The sequence below is a fragment of the Drosophila yakuba genome, chromosome 2R (assembly GCF_016746365.2).
Source record: "Drosophila yakuba strain Tai18E2 chromosome 2R, Prin_Dyak_Tai18E2_2.1, whole genome shotgun sequence".
In the NCBI taxonomy this organism is placed as follows: Eukaryota; Metazoa; Arthropoda; class Insecta; order Diptera; family Drosophilidae; genus Drosophila; species Drosophila yakuba.
The window spans coordinates 18,142,826-18,163,302 of NC_052528.2; the positions used below are offsets into that span (position 1 = coordinate 18,142,826).

Consider the following 20,477-nt stretch of genomic DNA (forward strand, 5'->3'; position numbering starts at 1 on the left):
TCCAGCCTGCAGCAAGTGCAAAATAAGAAAGAAAAGAAAAAAACACCAAAATACACACGAGCGGGGAGAAAAACAAAAAAAAAACACACACATGAAAAAAACCAGACAGAAAAAGCTGGCACAAGCAACAGCAACATCGGAATCAGCATCAACAACTGCTTTTGGCCAGTATCCAGCTCGAGTTCCCAACGAGTACAATCAAGAAAAGGGGGTGGTGGGGGAGGGGGCATCCCCCATGACTTACTTGCCCCTTCGATTCGATCTCTTATCGCTTTATCGCCGACAACTCTAGGAAGAGTCGTAAATTAGCTGCGATGATGCCTGTCGCCGTCTGTGATAATCGAATATGGATAACTTTTGCCATTTTTCCAGCGTTTTGGGTGGAGGGAGAGGGGCCTAAATCCAGAGACCCAAAAAAGGAAGAGGGAAGATGGCCTTAGAGGGAGACAGCACGCCTCGCAACAAGGTCAAGCAAACAAAAAAATACAAAAAACAAAACAAAACAAACCAAAGCAAAGCAAAAGTCCTGGCAGCTGGAAAACCGGATTCGATTGTGGAATTATTTCCACCAAGTTTTCAGACACAATTAAAGCTCTTTGAGGGAAACCCCGCCCTTTGACCAGAGACAACAAAAAAAAAAAAGGGCAACCGACACATTTTGTGTAAATTGTGCAGCAAAGTGAGAAGATATTCGCATGAGCTCATTTTCAGGTAAACAATATGCCATAACATATTCATAAGGATATCTCAATAAGATGGCGGTTCAAATTAGCATGGGTAGTAGGTCTTCAAGATAATCTTTATAGTTTTTAGACCAATTTAATAAATGTTCCTTAATTCATTCACAGATAATGGGACATGGGCTGATCTGATCTGATTTAACCGGCTACTTTCTTATGAATATCTGGATTCTGGTTCTTGAGACTGGTTCTTCGTTGATTGATTATTCTGCTTTGTTTTGATTATTCCATTCTTGACTCCTGTTCGAAACTTACTTCTTAAATAGCTGATAGTATATATATCTTACATATAAGTCCTCCGATATTCAAGTTCTTAAGTTCTATTACCCTCCAGATCTGTATTCGAATAATTATGTATTTGCATTCGATGTGCCCAATTGAGCAATCTGGATAATAGAGTTTATACGAATCCATCAGATATGCCCGATTTTCAGCAGGCTTTTCGACAATTTGTCTTAATTTGTGCATAGATATTGATTGCATATATGCAAATTCCGAGCGTTACAGAAATTGCGCCACACCTTGGCTCACACAGATACGAATTCTGCTGACAGTGTGAGTGTGTGTGTGTGTGTGTGTCCGTTCTTCCGTTAGCAGCTGTTGCAAGATATTTCAGCGCTGCCTTCTCATTCGGTTCTTTTGCTCTTTTTTTTGTTTTTACCACAGTATCATTTCGAGGTTTTATTTGGGTTTTATTTTTCCTTTTTTTAGCATTGCTCAAGTTGACAACACTGCCTGCGATTGCGATCGCTTGCCCCATTTTGTGGCACTTGTCTCCCTCGTGCCCGGTGTCCCGGGTTTTCACCCGAAGTTGTTTTCTGGCTTCTCAGCCTGAAAACGTACATATAAAAAGCGGCAAACAGCAAAACGGACATCGACATGGACACAACAAAAACCAAAGCAACCAAAAAATAAAGAAGGAAAATACGAAATGTTTTTGTTTTTATGTTCTGCAGAACATTTTCGCTATTAAAAATGACACTCGGATTGCCCGCGTTATAACATTTTTCCCTCTTTTTTTTCGTAATGCGATATGTGACCGATGTTATTCCGCTTTTTAGGGTCAGGCCGTGTAAATCACGTAGCGGATATGTATGTTTAAATGTATCTATGGGGAAGTGGTTGAGCGCGGCAAACTCGCACATTTATTAGATAGCCAAAGTGCTGTTCATATCTCTATACATACATACATACATACGTCTTTCGGCCTTTAATTGTGTTTCTAAGCCAAGTGCCGAGACGCGCGACCTTTTCCAGGCCCCCGGTCCGAACTACGGTTACGGTTTCATCACGGCTCCATAAAACGAATCCGCGGCACAGAACTCACCAGCCATCCATGTGGGCTTTGGTCTTTGGTCTGGGGTTTTGAATTTTGGGCTTGGGTTTGGGTTTGGGTTTCATAACCCCCAGCTGAGGCAACGTGCCGCGCTTTTTTGCGCATTTCCACGAAGTTCATAAACACTGCACTTAAACCAACAGCATTTTCGCCAGAAAACGTATATTTTTCTAAACCTATACGGTTGGGAAATATTGCACGTTTATGTGTAAAAAAAATATAAATTTAAATCTAAAATTGCTTCCGAAACTCTATTTATTTGTAAAAGAAAAGTATTTTCATCTTTTTATATAGAACTATTTTACAGCAGCTATAGTTTTTAAAAATTTACCCAACGTAGCGCAAGATTTTGCAAGAGTAAAGTTCAATATTGACTATCTAAACTATCTTAACTATCTGCAGGCTAAAACCAGTTTCTACGCCAAAATAAATTAAAACATTTTTAAAGCGCGCCCATGTTTTATTGATGAATGAATAAAGTTTTGGCAAATGGTTTGTGCCATTAAAATGAAATGAAATAAAATAGAGCAAGACCGAGATTGATTTCGAAAACTCAAGTTCCGCATCCCAGACTGGAGACTTACCTCCAGGACAGATCGGCACCGGGAGAACCATCGATCGGCTTCTCTCCTTCGCTGCGATAGTAGCTGTATATGGGATAGGGACTATTCTGGGAGGCAGTGGGATCCAGATGCAGTTGCTTTTGATCCTCGTTCTGTTGGATCTCCGCGGCAACGGCCTGCATCAAGCCAGCAGCTGTGAGGTGGTGACCATGATCCTGTTGGTGACTCAGGGGCAAACCCAAGGCCTGATCCTTGAGCTGGTCACCTGGGTTGTAGTAGTGGTGGAATAGCTGCTGGTGCTGATGCTGCTGCTGCTGCTGGGTATCGCTTTCCACATGCCCCGAGTGCAATGAGTCCAAGCTGAAGCCTCGCCTGTTTTGCGAGGGGGGTGGGAGGTGGGAGGTGTGGGTTTTAAAATTCAAACTGGGCGTGGCAGAAAGTGAGATGGTCGCGGACAACGCCCATGTGCGTGCATTTGGTTTTTGGCAATCCAGCATCATTAGCATTTCCATTTCTATTTATTTACTATTTACATAATCAATTTCGGGCCAGGTGCGTCCCATAATATCAATGTGTGTGTGTGTGTATCTGTGTGTGCGTGTGTGTTACGCTTTTGTGTGTGCGCGTCTCAGTTACGGATTTGTAAGTTTTGCGGCAACTTTTTACTGCTTTCGGCATCGGAATTGATTCGTTTAGCGCTATTAGCGCCATCAAATAAAACAGAAAAAAAACAAAAAAAAAAAAACAAAGAGCATGGGCCGAAAAAAAGCGTCAATTTTTTGTTAACACTTTGCCCCGCCCCTGGACGCCGGCGGGAGCCCCCTTCACAGCCGCCCCTGTACTCTGCAAGTGGTCCGCAGCAGTCATTCACTAATTATTTATTTCCCATGAAGCTTTTTTCACACCCGGCACTGGCAGAATGCACGGGTATACTTGGCTTTTTCGCATTTATGCAATAGGAAAAGGAAGTGGTTCCGTCTCAAATGGATTTATAAATGCCATGAAACCGAAATCTGATTAAATGTGCGACTTACATATGCAAACTTAATCAAGAGATTATGTTTCAAACCCTCACACTTTGTATTTCAAAAGTATGCTAAGAAATTTGGTTGGTAACAGTCATTAATACACAGAACAGAAAGATAAATTTATACTAAGATTTTTAAATTATTATTTAATATTCACAATCAAATAGGTTCCCCTATAAATCTCAAGGGTACTACCCATTCGAACCCCCCGATTTCCGCACATTTTGCTCTAATTTTTTTGGGCTAAGTGCGCGGATTGCGAACCCGTGATTAGGCCAACACCTCGGCCACTCGTCCGCCTCCTGGGCAACTCCCGTCGAGCGGTCCAATTGTGCAACAAGTAGCGAGCAGTTTGGCGAAAACAAAAACACAACAAACGCCGAGGAGCACAACCCTAAATGGCAACCAGAATTAGCGAGGAATCGCCTGAGTTGCATGTGGCATGGAAATGGAAAAGGAGGCAGGACTGCTGTGGTCTCGATGCCAATCTCGGCAACTTGGCATCTCGGGAGCTTGGAATCTCGGAATCTAGGAATCGCGAAATCGCGATGGTCTCGGATCGGGGCTAGCAGCGCGGCCTGGGAAGTGCTGGCCCAAGGCAAGGTGAACGCTGGTTGCTTTCGGGGCCGCCAACCGGTTCGCAGGATACGCGGCAGCTGCCCTTAAACTTATATATGCAACAACATACATATATATCCCTAATCCCAAGACACGGCGGCCGTAACGGTTAAGGAAATCATTATTGATATTAGCTGAGGTTCGGCGAGAAGACAACGCAGCTTGCTCGGACACCGTCCGAGGAAGATAAAGGACGAGCCAGCGATCAAGTCCTTCCGAGGGCGAAACAAAGGAACTGATTTGCATAATGCTTTCAGCCAGAGAGACGCTGAAAAGGATTCGTTCGGGATTCACATGCAAGTCCTACGACTTTTCCTTTTCCTTAACCGTTCCTTTCCTTTCCTTTCCTTGGGCTAAAGCCCATTTGTCACGGCCGAGTGGCTGCGTGGCTGCGTTGCTGCGCCTTTTTTATTGTCATTGTTTCTCAACGTTGGACATCGCACCTCCGGCCCATTGAGACCGCTGTCCGTGTCCGGCGGAGATGGAACCACCCCTTTGCAGCGATGGCTTGCAGCGGCGGGTCCGAGGGTCCTGCGATGTAATTTGCATAAAAGCGGACATGGGCTTAGGTAAATCGCCCCGAATGGGCCTAAAGTTTTCAACCCCTTCGCAGTGGAAGCTGCAGATTGATCGCGATCGTGATTGTGTCTGGGCGCAAACAATAATAACAGATATAGAAACGAGGACCCATTAATTCTTGTCCCTTCGCCGCATCCTTGTGCCATCTGTTCGCTTTTCTGACCCATCAACAGACCGACCGACTAACCGACCGATGGGCGAGTGTGGGAAACCTCTCAAGATTCTGATTGGGAAAATGATCCAACTCTTAGGGCATCATTTTCGTTGATCATTGCTTTGTTGGTTTTCTCTCTCTCTCTTAGTGTTTCTTTCTTTTATTTCCAGCCATTTTACATGTTTCTTTCTTTTTTGGTCTGTGTCATTTACATGATCATATTTTATGCAAATGGCCCAGGGATCTGCGGGGCATATATATATATGCTCCGTACAAATACGATGGCCAGCGGCGCTGTCCGGGCGTGGGCAATAAATTTCTCATTCGTATCGCATTAATTACTACAATATTATCAGCAGATACAGCCGAAAGCCCGAGCTGCACAGACACTGAGATACAACGATACAAAGATACATCTCGCTGCCATATTGGAAACGCGGGAAATACGAGAGACCTCTCTACAGATACAGATACAGATACTCTCGCCAAATGGGCGATATACATATGGCATATGGCAGGGTACCTAGAGCGAAAGCTTCGCTTCGAGCTTATAAAAGTTACACAATCCGTAGGAGCAACGCACACACTATTCAGATCCTTCACATTAGAAGCACATTATATCAGTTATACAATTATATCAATGCCAGCACAGGAACGTTGTCAAGGATGTTCGTCCTTTGATTCGATTTCATTTCATTTCTACCGTGGCTCGGACATCCAGTCCGTATAGGATAGGGCATAATTCGTAGTGCTTGTGGCTTCCTGCATGATGGACTTTAATTAAAATCGAGCTTTACGATCCCGGGTATCATTCACTGATCAAGCTCTCCAGCAGCTGATAACACTTCACCATTTTTTTACATGCACTTCACCGCGTTACCGAACCGAAAGATGCAAAGATACTTGTATGGGCTTTGCGCTTAAGCGGATTACGCGCGTTCTTTCACTGATTTCAAAAGAACAACAACATTAAGTACATATAAACAAATATTGTCATATGCTCAGGTATATGTATGTGCATATATATGTATATATAAATATATATAAATATGTGTATATATATAAACTTGATGCTGTTGTCGACCTTGTGGCTTTTCGATATCAACTGAAAACCACTTTGAGCGTTCGATAAACTTGTAGCGCCAATTCAGAGTTTTGGAGTGGAGCGAGAGACTAAAATAACAACAAATTTAACAGCAACAAAATGACAACAAAATAAGAACAACAACAATAAAAGCAGCAACAACACAAACAGCAACAGAAACAACAACATACCAAATACAAGAACAACAGGCGACAGTCGAAAGCGTACGAGATGCTGAATTGTGTTAACATGTTTCTTTCTTGTCTCCTCAACGTTGTCCCCATCTACCTCTCTCTCTCTCTCTCTTGGCATCGTATGGCTCTCTCTTTCCTTCTCTCTGTCGCCATCCCGCTCTTGCAGTCGCTGTTGCTGCTGCTGTTGTTGTTGTTGTTGTTGGTGCTGCAGGTAGACTGCGCAGGTGAACAGGTTTGTTTTTGTATCAAAATGTCCAAACGCTGTTGCACCTTTTAATATTAATAATAATAAAATGAGAAGCAAGAAACAAAAAGTCACTAACAACAACTGGGAAAATTAACTTGATTGACCCAACGACTTGGGAATACTCTTTGATGGACTTAAGATTAATATTTGTAAAATTATACACATTACAATATTACACATATGTACATTGAATAGGAAAGATTAAGATTTAATAGTTGACTTGCCATTACAAATGGGCTATAATCTTCATAAATTTGTTAAAAAACCTAATAAATTGATCAATATATTTTTCTTGATGATATGAATTTTTCTTTAAATTTATAAACATATAAATTATTAAGAACAATAACAAAAGCGTGGTGTTAAAAATGTTTTATTGACCAGTGAGGAGACTTTCGACTTTATGAATATATCCAGAGTATATGATAGGGTATTTAAGTGCTCCATTTGCAAGCGCATGCGTGACAGTGACTTGGGGCTTGTGTCGCCGCCCCTCCTCCTCACTCCTCTCCCCGCCTGGCACCCCCCATCCCCCTCCTCTTGAAAACCCCCTCGATTTCAGATGCTGTGAAATGGCGACAACAGTAAAAATATTGAAATATTGTCAATCAAGGGGTTAACATGGGGAGCAGGAGAGATTTGGCGAGGGGGGCACGTGAATTGAGCGTCGGTGACAGTCGCGTTCTATCTCCAAGATAAGAGACACTAAAAGTGTCGCTATGCCGCCGAAACGCACTGTACGGCAAATAAAATGAAAACTTAAATAAACTTAAAAAACCAAAGGAGTAGCGAAAAAACTGTTGAATTGAGAGGGGAAAAAATCGAGAAAAAAAACGAGCTAAAATATGTTTTACAGCTCAGAAACTTAATATGATCGGGTAAAGTGAAAGTAAGCAGAGCTATATAAGATATATGCAGGGAGTGGGTATGCATATATGTATGTATGTATCTAGGTGTATCCCAGACGATTGTGTGTGAGTGCGTGTGACATGCGCATTGACCGCGAACACGGCGATCAGAAGGCTAAAACCCGAAGGTTATCCTTGTGTATGGAAATTTCACAAACTGCATTCATTTCGCACAATTTGTGGGGTTTCCGCATTTCAATGAGGAAAAAGTCCCAACACTGAGCTACAAAACTGAGGTGCGCAATGTGCTTCAAGAAAATGCGAATTTGTTAGCTTTAGTTCCATTTGCAAAAGATCTACATAAATGGGTTAGGGGAACTTTTGATGGTATGCAAATGTCAAAGTTTAAATACGGAACGAAACGATTTCGTCATTAATTATTATTAATTTATTTCACGGCCATCAAATATTATTGAACTATAAGCATCGCTTGAATACAAATTTGATTTCCAATTTACGTAGGAGATTCTATTTTTATAACTTTATTAAATGTCAAAGGGTAATTTGTATGAGAAAGGAAATGCAAATGCAAATGGCGTCTTATCAATTTCGAGATATTTTATGGCTCAGACATCTGCTGTTGTTCAACATTTTATTAATAACAATACTTAATGGTAATACGGTTTTAAGTAAATATACAGATAAAGGAAAATACCGTTTTTAAAGCTGCCCATAAATTAAACCAAACTGTACTTTAATTTTAAAGACAATTGAACTTCTATGCCATTTCAGACGACTATTAGTGTTTTCTGGAATTGTGTCGATATAGTCAGAGATTTCTGTGTTTTGCATTGAAGAAAACACTTGAATATTGGCAATTAATGAAATTATACGTATTTATGCCGCTTTGGGCGCGGTTGCATAAGTCTTCGTGCAGTTAAATAATGCAAAATGCATAAACAATAAAACAATTTTATTGCCAAATGGCGAGAATAATAAAATCGCATATTGTACATCATACATTGCTTTGCACTCTGCTCAACCGAATAATATGGCTAATTCGCCGAATCGTAAAAACTTTATAAGCCACTCTGCCGCCCGAGGCTGCAATTTGCAAATGCAATTTGTGGAGCTTTTGCTTGCGAATTTGCTCAATGGAGCTTTAAGCTTCACTTTCGCGATCCCTGTTGATGAGTGTAATTATAAAATATACTTGATTTATTATTACACTCAAGACTTGCGATAAAACTAACTAAGTATTTGGTTATATCCTTATATCCTGGTGCCATTAAAAAACTTTGTAGCACAGTGTAAATTAAGACGCTGCAAGGGACATGTTATGCGGTGACAGACAGACAGACAGACGGACAGACGGACAGACGGACAGACACAATGGAAAGGATGGCTCGAAACAAAGGTCAACAGGGCTTATATATGGATATGTATAGTGGTATAATGGTATAATGTATATGTACAGACTGCCATCCCCAATGCGATCTGTCTCTGTCGCCGCTTTAATTCGACTTTAATGAAAACGTGGCAAGGCGAACACTTTTGGGCTGCAGACACTCAGCGTGGATATGGATGTGGATGGGGATGGGGATGTGGATGTGGAATTGGAATTGGACATGTCCTCAGCTGCTTATCATGGGGGCCAGCAAACAAAACAAACTGTACATCAAGCGAGCGAGGCCAAAAGACCGAGAGTGCGAGGCCACAGTCAAGAGCAACACGCAAGGTCCAGCCAGCTTCGTCGTTCAGCTTCTTCGACGGCATGCCACAAGTCGCTGCCACAAGTTGCTGCCACAGTCTCTCGGTCTTTCGGTCTCTCGGTCGCCGTTTGAGAAAAAGCCTGGCCAAATCCAGGCAAAGTCCGAATCGAAGACGACGTTTGCTCGGTCCATATGCGGAAACGCAATTTTGTCGTTATTTATGGACCTTGCCGCACATGCAACATGCACGCCGGCCAAACGAACCAGCCATGTTGCTGCTGCTGTGTCCGTTGATGTTGCTGTTGCTGTTGCAGATGCTGCTGCTGCCTCAGCTGCTGCAACATCCTCCGCTATAACAGGATGGGACATTGGCATTAGAACTATGCACTGCAATGGCAACATTCCGAAACTAAATTCTTACGCGCCAATTCGTTTCACAAATGTTGTATAACCAACCAATCATTTGTTCTATATTTCCAGTAGATTATAAATAACTCGATTCTAAAATAGATATTTTAAACTTCGAACTTGCGATTGCATCATATGTCGCTATTCGAGAGCCACTTTTCTCGCTGTGTAAGAATCTATGCGGAGGCTGAGGAGGAGTAGCCCGATGCGGCTGCAGATGCGATGGCGATGGCGATGGCAATGGCGATGGCGTTGCAGATGTCCGAGTGGCCAACGATCCGGCGATCCATGCAGATGACGATGACTTAGTTGCCAAGCTGCGAGGCGGCACCTTGCTCAAGGAGGCTGCGCTTGCATCTCACCTCGCTAACGGTTCTCTATTAGATTAATTTATATTCAAATTTTTATTACCCGCGCATACCACCGCTCGACGTCGACTGCTCTAAAATGAATTGCCAAGCGGATCGCTGCCGGATGAGTTGGAGGAGTTGGAGGAGGAGAAGGATGCGGCTGGGTTTGGCGATGGCGATGGTGATGGGGGTTTCCGTGGAGCATGGTGCTGGATCTGGGTGTTATTAGCTCGCCTACTTGCACATTCGATGCACGCCAGAATGCCAAAGTTGCTGTTGTTGCTGTTGCAGGGGCAGCAATAACGTATGGAAGAAACAGTTACAACGGAAGCTGTCATTCCACTGGGGGAATGGAGGATGGTGCATGCAGCATGGAGCATGGAGCATGGTGCATGGAGCTTGGAGCTTGGGGATTGGGGAATGGGCATGGACGAGGACACCAGCCTGAACTCAATGTTTGGCTAGTGGATGGGGTATAGCCAGAATGCGCTGGCGTTGCTGCTGCTGCTGGTGGTGGTGGTGCGACAGTGATGTTGCTGTTGCTGTTGCGGCAGCAATGTTGCAGCCGTTGCCAGTTGGCCTATCGCAATAATTAACAGTAAAATGCGCGCGGCAAGAGCGGTTAATTCAAATGCATGAGAAATGCAAATGACAAACATTGATTTGAAAGGACCACGACTGCAGAGGGGAACTCTAACCGAATCCAAACTAAAACTCTGCTGTCCCCAATTAAGATGTTGATGTGGTAACCAACCGCAGCAGCAGCAACAGCAGCAGCCGCAGCAACTCAAACTTCAGCTGCAACTGACCGCCATGACGAAGGCAATTAGTCGAGATTTATGTTGCCGATAGAACAGCGCTCAATGAATAGTTGAGTGGGCTGGACCGTGGGTTAAGGATATTAACCGGAACATAGGCTAGACATTAGATATACGATCTTAGAAAATATTTTCAAGACACCTATAACTAATTTTGTATGTTACGTTCTCTTATGATATGGTACTATAAAATGGACAGACGACTGAGTGAATATTTAAGTAACTATTTATAAGTATTCTAAGCTGAGGGAAACAATGTATATTAGGTTGAGAGTTTTATACAGATACACAGAACATTATTAACCATATGCAAATACACATGTGGATTTTCCAATAGTCCAAACAACGAACTCAATAATTGTATGGTAGCACACCCTGCAAAAAAGGATTCTTTGTATCCAAACTTCGGACCCTTTCAACCTTTCGAGCTTCGATTGAGCCACTAATTAAGGGTCACAGCTCGCCGGAATTCGAGCACAATAACAAACCACTTGGCAGTGGACCAACCCTTTCCCACAGCTACCCCTCATTAAGCTAAACGCCCTTTGTGGGCAATTACTCACCTCTGCAGATGCTCCTCGACTCCCGCTGGCAAGGCACCGTCGGCCACAATGTAGACGGGCTGGCCGCCGGCTCCGGTGGTGGTGGCATACGGTAGTCCCGCCTGGACCACCACTTGGCCGTCGGACACCAGACTGCCGATGTCGCCGCCCGAGTATATCTCCAAACCCTTCTGATCCGTGGTGGAGTAGATCACCGTCTTGCTGCCATCGTTGTAGATCAAATCGATGTGCTTATCGGCTTGATAGAGGTCGGGATCCAGTTTTTGTGGCACCGTCAAATGGGGCAGTTGTTTCACATTCACTCCATTCGGATCGGAGGTGGTGTAGATGATGGAACCACCGCCGGCAGCTGCTGCTGCTGCAGCCGCATGCTTCTTATGATCCTCGTAGATGTCGGCCTCGGTTTTAATCACATTCGAATCATTGCCGCCACTGTAATGCAAAACGGAGGCGTCCAGCGGCAATGGTGATGTCTGGTACACCGCCTGTCCGTGGTCATTGTTCATCTTTTGGGCCTGGTTGTACATGGCCGTGGCCACCGCATTGTCGTTGGGCATCAGCTTGGACGGATCACTGACGATCCGGGTGAGAATGTGCTCACCAGCCTCGTTGCGCGACAGGATGTGATGCTCCCCGTTGATGATCTCTCGCGAGATGATTTGCTGCTGCTCGCCATTTGGTCCCACGACCCGGATTATCTGGTTCTCATCGAACTCGATCTTGGCCAGCGGCTGGTGCTCCGTCTGCTGTTGCTGCTGCTGCTGTTGGGCTTGGTTGCCCATTTGGGCCGCAATCCGCGCATCGATGGCATGACCTTCATCGGAATTATTGCCACCGCCGCCATCCGCCGGCATTACCACCTTGGGTGTTTCGTAGATGAAGACAGCCTCCTTGTCGTACAGCTTGGAGTTATCCGTGTGCAGATCCAGCACATTGACGTTCGTCATGGTGGCCAATTCCGGCTGCGGTGAGTCCGGTGATCGGTGCATTGTCGTAAGCAGTGGCACTCCGTTGGGCGCCAGTGGTGAACTGTTTGTATTGCCTCCTGCTCCTCCTCCTCCGCTGCCGCCGCCACTGCCTTGTTGAATGGGCGATAGGGATGCGTCGCTGAGGATGCCAACACCGACGCCAACTCCTAGGCGGCTGTGGGTGTGCTGATGCAACTGGTGGGCGTGCCCGTGACCGTGGGCGTGACCGTGGGCGTGGCCGGACAGCGAGAGTTCGTTGGACGTGATGACGCTCGTTGTGGCGGTGGATGTGGACATTATACGTGCTAGTTACGGCTTACTGAACTAATTTGAACTGGATTCCGGATTGCACTAGGACTTGGTCGTGGTGGTCTGATCATCGATGCCGTGATCCCCTGTGGTTGTTGCTATTGCTGTTGCTGCCTCGGCTGCTGGCAAGTATAAACATAATAAATATCACTTATCAACGGATTGATGGAAGGCACTTTGTTGTTTTCTTTCGTTCGAATTTCCGGATGGTCGATGGTCGATGGTCGATGCTCGATCTTCGTCTTAGTCGTTGTTTCATTCACTGCTTTCTATGGCACTAAGGAACTTCCTTCGCTTCGTTCTCAGCTCAGCTGCAATGGGGTAAACAACAAAGGTTATTATGAGTACAAAAGTTGAGAAAGATACGGATTTAGTCTAATTTCTCTTGTAAAGTTGAAAGCAAGCAGGCAGGATACATACTATCGATGTATGTAATATACCATTTTAAGTTTTCTTTTGAAAGGAAGTACCAAACATAAATCTTTGATATATGATACTTAAATATTTTCTACATTTTTTCAAGCCCTAAAAACATAGTTGCTTTTTTATTGTCTAACTAGCAAGCTGAAAAAACAATTTTAATTTTATAGTTTGGTTAGAAATAATTAAAAATTTGCAGGCTAGTCTTGCACATCACTTCTACACTGTGAGTCACAGGCTACATGCTATAAGGTGTTTCCCAATTGGCAATAACAGCCCTACAGCAACACCCCCGCCCCCGCTGTCGCCACCACACTCAATTAACGATGAGGCCGCCGAAGCAACAATAAAAGTGGCAGTGTCTGGCGGCAGTCTGCTTGGCGCCCCTCTCCTCCCCCTCGCCCCTCTGGCGATGCAGTCACACACCCCCCATTGAAAATGAGGCAAAAAAAAAACAAAAAAAAGGGAAAGAGAAGGCACACATAAGCGGAAGAGCAAGCGGAACGGGTTCAAACGACGAGCGATTTGCAAGCACACAAAACAGACGGACGACCAGTCAGCCAACAAACAAACAAACAAACAAAAAGGGGCAAACACAAAAAATCGGAAAACGGAAAAACAAAAAAAAAAAAAACAAAAATAAATAAGCCCAGTTGGCTTGCACACACGTGGCCGTCGAACTAGTTTGACTCCTTCGCAAATGTCAAACGTGTAACTGCATAACTCAGTGCGGTTCATCACATCAGGCAACAACAACAACACAACGAAACAAAACAACAGAGCAACCAAACAACAAAACAACAAAACAGCCAAACAGGTGGAAGAAGCGTCGCTGCCAACGTCGCTGGCGCTGTCGACGCCAGCCGAGAAGCCAACTTCTCAGCCATATTTGTGTTTTGTTTACAACGGGGCTTTGTGTGAAATTAAACACAGAGTGTACACTATAACGTTGCACGGCTCAAAAAACCAGTCAGTCCATCAGCTGTTAATAGTCCAGAATCTGCGAGTTAGCAAAACATGTTTATGAGGGATTTTGAAACCGAAACCGAAACTGAAACTGAACTGAACTGAACTGAGCAGAGACGAGTTGAACTGAACCAAAACCGAAACCAAACAAAACAAAACAACATCATCGACAACAAGTTGAGAACAGGTACTACTCTCCAGTGTGTGTGCGCCACACACCAAAACCATACACACCGGTAGCAGCGGCGTCTCAATCCTTGACCTAATCCAGAAGGCTGACTTTCTGGTTCCACGCCTTGCCGCAGCAAACAGCCTCGGAAAACATCCACAGCAACAGCAACAGCCACGTTTGGTCCAGGTTCAGGTCCAGGTTCAGATTCAGATTCAGGTCCAGGCCCAGGTTCAGTTCCACGTCCAGTTCCCCTAACCCTCCCCCATATTGTTGTTTGATGATAAAGCCAAAAAATTACTGGTGCCGCCGCCGCAGAGTTCACTGCTGGGATGTGGATGTGGATAAACTTGTTTTTTTTTTTTTTGTTTTTTGTTTCGTGTGTCTGTCAGCCCATGCCGGCGAGTTCACGACGATCTGGACGGGCTCCTCGGACCCGGTCTGTGGGCATTCCGTTAGTAGGTGAGGTCAGTGTCATGCTGCTTATAGACTAGTTTTTGGCACAGACAATCAGAAACGATTGCCCGAAGAAAGTCGATGCGGAAAGGCAATTAGGAAACAATTAAACCAACATCAACACCCCGGCTCGCAAGTGATCCCATCGCATCCATCGAACTGGGTCAGCTGTATTACCAGCCATCCGCAGACCCTCGGGGCAACGTACATATGTACGGACGGAGTAAAACTTTCCAACTTGCCGCTTGAATGGTCGGTGATCGGAGAATGGCAATGAAGCTGGCACCTCCAGCCGCAGATAGATGGATTCTGGGCAAGACCCATCACTCATGCGGTGGGTGCGAAAGAAATCAGCAACATGAAAAGTAGCTGCTGGTTTGGATAATGCCCAGGAAAGGGAAGCAATGTGGAGAAGATAATCCAAATTAATCGCATAAATAGATTTTTGGCTACAAAGAAACTTTCTCAAAGAAAATATTCTAATTAAACTGTCCACCCGGGGGCGCCACAAAAATTATTAGAGCCATTTTACAAGCAGTCATCTGCAGTGCAATATCAACTAAGGAAACAAAATACATTGACCAAGATATATTTTTTTAGAACAAGCTCTTATATGATTGTTTTTTTTTAAGCACTTCCATTCTAACACTCTTCCACATGTATTACCAAGAAAATTATTTAATATTACTTATTACCGTGTCAGACTTAATCCTATTCCATCATCAAAACAAGTTGTCGAACACAAGTGTAGTACAAGGTAATTAATAAGCAATTACTGTTATTGATTGGCTTAACAACAAACTGTAAATCACGCTTACGCTTAAAAGCGAAATTTTTCAACAAAGCATAGTCAGACTTACGCCAATACTGGATCACTATAAGGAAATCTTTCGCGGCGAAAGCAATTTACATATTTATTTACTTATAACTACAGAACCTTGGTAAATTTAAATTAACAGTCGGTTTTCCTTGAGCGCTGTGTTGCAATGCAAGTGTCGAAACAAATAAATCTAGTCTACTACACAGATCTACCTACGTTGGCTTCCTGGGGTCTATGCAGGTGTGCTCACTGTATGAGTAAATCAACCTTCTCCCAAAACAATCATTACTAATTTTCATCGATTATATCGACTGGAGTCACCACATGTGAAAATAAGCCCTCGATCTAACCTTTGCATACAGACAACGCCTACAACGAGATCTATGGGCATGAGTTCTTTATTATCCCCCAAACCACGATCACCTTTCCCCCCAATACCAGCGATGCCCAGATACACAGTGAATACCGAAAGCAATTCCATTTCAAATCCCATTAAGATTTGACATAATTTGAAATTTGGATTTTACGTATCTTTACCTTACTTCGAGAGAATGATGAAGTGAGGAGAGGCGGGAGGGTTAGGCGGGAGAGGTGGAGAAAAGGCAAGAGAAGAAATGCGCAGCGTAACCCTAAGACATCAACGGTCAGAGTTGTTGGGCATCAATAACCAAAGACTGAGACTGGGGAGTTGGTAGATGGTACACTGCACCAAATTCCTCATCGATTCTAGATTATTATTCAAATGTTATTAAAATAAGTGAGTGAATAACCCCTTTTAAACGTGTAAAACTAATCAACTATCATCTAGGTTATAACATATGGAATATGTATTTAAAAGTTCCAACTATAGAGCCACGTATTTCTCGCCGTGTATTTGGGAATGTTCAGGGGAATAAAGGCGTGCATGGTCAGGGCAGGGGTGTGGAGCGGGCGGGGGAAGGGGAACGGCTGCAAGACGGAGTCAAGAAGGCCCGAAGAAACGAAGAAAGGCTAAAGAAAAGAAAAACAATAAACGTTAACACGAACACGAAAATAAAATAACTCTCTCACGAAGTTCCCCCTTTTTTTGTGTGTGGGTTACATGTGCCTGTTCGCGTGTGTGCGTGTGTGTATCTCACGGCTGAATGTATCTGTGTGTCTGGCGGTGTGAGTGCTGCGTAGATGTTCATTTTACTGTACCATAATCGCAGCCCCAAATTGATCACCATCATCAAGAAAGAAAAAAATCAAAAAAAAAAAAGAACAACAAAAAAAAAGAAAATAAAAATCATAATAAAAAGAAGCCGAGAACATAAGAGGCAAAAAGGCAGCACAAAAGTCCAGGGGAAAACGTAATCACAAACACTGGGCAACATCATCGATTTTCGAACAAGAAGGCGGCGCAGTCGACGTCGACGGTGGCAGCGGCAGCGGTAGCAGCAGCAGCAGCAGAGGCCGAAACAGAGGCGTCTTGATCCCTTCTTTATGGCCAACTCTCCCGCTCTAGCAAGGCATTGTTGGCAGCACCACAGCAGAGCACGGAACAGCACAACGGCAATATAACAGCAACAGCAACACCAATACCTGTGCGACTTACCTGCCGCTGCTGCTGCTGCGCTGCGCAGCGGCCACTTCGAAATACGAAATACAAAATAAAATCAAACAAAGAGGAATGTGTGCGCGAAAGATACCAGCAACAACACAACGGCAACAGCAACAATGACAGCAACAACAACGAGAACAACAACACAAGTTGAGGCTGGAGACCAAGAGACTTAGGCTACGTCTGCACAACATACAGGGTGTCCACTGTGGACGAAGGCTTTCAAAAGCCTTACACTGTCCAGCAGGGTTGTGGAATGGTTTAGTTTCAATTTAATGTAAATGATATACAATCACTAACTCCATGATGATAATACAACTTTTTTAGGAAATAATAGTTCAATTTGAATTAAGCATTACAACAAAAGTATACAAAGAATCGATATTTATATCGCAAGCGAAATTGTTTAAATAATATTTCAATTAGATTGTTAGTATCAAATAATATTCAATATTCAACACCACCACACACCTTGAAATTTACAACTTCCAAGTTATATATTTACCCCACCGAAACAACTTGACTTTTGGATGTCTATATAGGTGTAAGTTTACTTTAGATAGTTCAAATAGCAAAGTTTTCGATAATTTTTAGAAATATATAATGCCCAATTTCTACCTTATCGCAAGGTGATAATAACAAGTTCCTGTTCTAGATCATTACTATAAATATTGTAGAGGTATTTATTGGGAACTACACTCCAGTAAACGCATTTAGTGTGCCCAAAAGACCCGCTTTTATTGCTTTCTTTATTGGGAATACCAGCTATTGTGATGGAATCTCCCGAAAACTAAGGGATCTATAAGCCGGAAAGCAAATGGTCAATAGGTGCTATTTCTGCCGGTGTAATCCCTCCATGAACCGACCAGGGCTACGGAGCCTGATGCGTTTATAATTACTTCTTGGTAGGCTAAGTATGTAAGTGCTACTCACTTTTGGGCCGGGGTGCCTTGAGCTCTCGGGATCAGGATGCGGATTTTGGCACTTGGTGAGGATCTATGGCACTCGAGCACGCAGGAACAGTGGATCGCTGGATCGCTGGATCTGTGGAACTGGAGCTGAATCGTGGACTTGGTTGGAGTCTGTTTGCTTGGGGAGTCTGCAACCTGGGAGTCTGGAGTCTGGAGCTGGAACTGAAATGTGGCTGCTGTTTGCTGTTGTTGGTTGTTGCTGTTTTGCTGGTGGGTGCACCTTTCGCCACTCTTTGTGCTGTTTTAGTTGTTGTTGTTGTTGCTGTTGTTGTGCGTCTGGGGGCTTTTAGCCTGGCTCTCTGGGCCTTTGGCTTACACAATGCTCTCGGCTGGCTGCTTTTGGCCGCTTCTAATGTGCCACTCTTTGTGGTATGTGGAGCTGTTGTTGTTTCGTTTGATTGCTGCTGCTGCCTTTGTTGCTGGCGGTTTGTGCATTTTGGCCTAACATTTGATGTTGCTGCTGCTCATGTTGCTGCTATTGCTACTCTTGTTGCTGTTGTTGCTGTTGCTGTTGCTGCTGCTAAGCACTAAAGGGCGCAAGTGTTGAGGGGCGGGTCGGTGCGGGGGCGTTTCGCCTGGCATTTGCGTTTTCCAACCAATTTGTTGTTGCTGTTGTTGTTTTTTGAGTATTTTCACTATTTTGTACGCGCTTTCCGCACTAGCATTTGTTGTTGCTGCTGGTTCTGGCTGCTGTTATTAATCACTATTTTTATTTTGCATTTTATTATTCGCTGCTCAGCTTTGATGGCGTCTCATTCCAGCTCGCAAGCACACACACACAGGCACACTTTAAGCTCACGCTCTCCGAGAGACATGCACACGTACACGTACACACACACACAGATACTCTAACACACATGCACACTACCACACACACACACGAGGTTTTTTTTTTCGCTTTTTCAGCCTTCTCTTCCTCTTCGTGGCTGAAATTCGTGTGTGTGTTTTATTTAATTTCGAAAAAGTTTAAGCGCGACTTTTTGCTGTTTGTTTGGCGTAGAAACTTTTGGATTTTTCGCAAATATCGCAACACACACGCGCACTCACAGGGAATTTCCGTTGGAAGCGATTAGTCGAATTTGAAACTATATATATTTTCGGTGTATTAACTTTGCTGACTTTCCGTGTGCGCGGAAAACTTGTCGTCGCTGTCGCTGGATCTCGGCTCTTGGCTATAATGCCCAAAGAGTCAATTGGAGATTGTTCAACTGTTGAATGTGCTGCTGCCGCCGCTGCTGGCGCTGCTGCCACCTCTGTCGACGTCGCCGTGCGGCTGTATTGGTGGCAAGGTGCTGTCCGTGTGCACGGCGCTGGCGAGAGAGCGCTCGATTATTATTGCTTTTTATGGTTTCATCTCTTTCGTAACTGATATTGAGCGAATGCGGCAGCGACGCCGGCAGCGCAGCGCCACTCAAATTCATTCGAATCGATGATGTTGTCTCTACACTCCCGAACACCCATACAAGTGCAACCCGAAACACAGGTAGCCCAGTGCCTCCATCTGTGTCTGTGTGTGCGTGTGTGTGTGGGTGCACCTGCAGAGGCCGAAACGCAGGCAGGTACAAAAGACTTAGGCAACGAACCTTCCACTTCACCATGCACTTGCGACGAAGGGAGATGGCAGATGGAAAGAGAATGAGAGAGAGCCACCCTCGGTAAGAGTAAACCGCTCCTGCTTTTCGTATGTCCCGACTTAGCGTTCATTTCTGTGCTGTGGGCATTGCATTCATTATCGAAAATTCGAATTCGCTGCTCGGTGCTCGGTTCACTCCACTTCGCTTTCGAACTCGCCGCCTTGTTGTTCTGTTTTTGTTGTTGTCAGTCGGCTTGTAAACCGCGTGAAAGTGGTAGTGCAATCGGGCATCAGGTAGAGAAACAAACACACACAACGGTGGGAGAGAGGTGGAGAGAAAGACCGAGATCACCATCACCGCATGCCAAGAGAAGTCACTGCAAAAAATACTGGCACTTTCCCAAACCCATTCTATGATGAGTTTGACTTTGATTTCTCATACACCAAACAATAATATAATATTATTGATAGGTTTCTTAATCACAATCAAACCTAGCACTTTTTAGTAAAAATAATAAGTATAATAACACTTAGTATAAATAATAAAGAAACAAAATGATGTATTACATGTGGAAAATATTTAGCAAAAAATCAAATAACAATCCGAAAGTTTTTGCAGGAAGTAAGGTAATTTTTTCTCCGTGTGGCATACGTAAAATAGTTGTGCATGTACCACAAACGAAAACGCAAAGTAGCTGCCGTGCCGCCACAGCCTCCGCCGCTCTCTGTACCGTTCTCTCGGCCTGGCGGCTCTGGCTTTCGGTTAACCTCAGTCGAGCTCCTACAACAACCTCAGCTCGCCAGGCGGCGGCAATCAGCGCTGTGTCGTGTGGATCGGCGGACGAGCTGACGGACACGGTGCTTGTGTGCTTTCCGCCATGGTGAAGGGTGACTCCCCCCAGCTTCCTTTCCCTCGATCCCCACCACCACCCCTCACATGGCTCCACCCGCTCCAACTCACGTTGTTTGTCTTTTGGCGCTGCGCACGCGTGGTGCTGCGG

At 44.4% G+C, this 20,477-nt stretch overlaps 1 protein-coding gene across 12 annotated transcripts in view; it reads right to left on the minus strand.

Annotated features, from left to right (window-relative positions):
* Positions 1-19,095, minus strand: part of LOC6531184 (protein grainyhead) — a 41,271-nt gene extending 22,176 nt beyond the window's left edge. For 5 of the 12 annotated variants that reach the window (XM_015195673.3, XM_015195675.2, XM_002091977.4 and 2 more), the window contains exons 1-2: positions 17,866-19,094; positions 11,243-12,830 (exon numbers count right to left, since the gene is read on the minus strand). In XM_015195673.3, coding sequence (XP_015051159.1) covers positions 11,243-12,507 — 1,265 coding nt within the window. In that variant the 5' untranslated portion in view covers positions 12,508-12,830; positions 17,866-19,094. Of the gene's footprint in view, positions 1-2,660; positions 3,012-5,721; positions 5,970-11,242; positions 12,831-17,865 lie in introns of those variants that run through there. The other 7 variants (XM_015195674.3, XM_039372361.1, XM_039372358.1 and 4 more) reach the window with 6 other exon arrangements.
* Between the last annotated feature and the right edge of the window lie 1,382 nt (positions 19,096-20,477).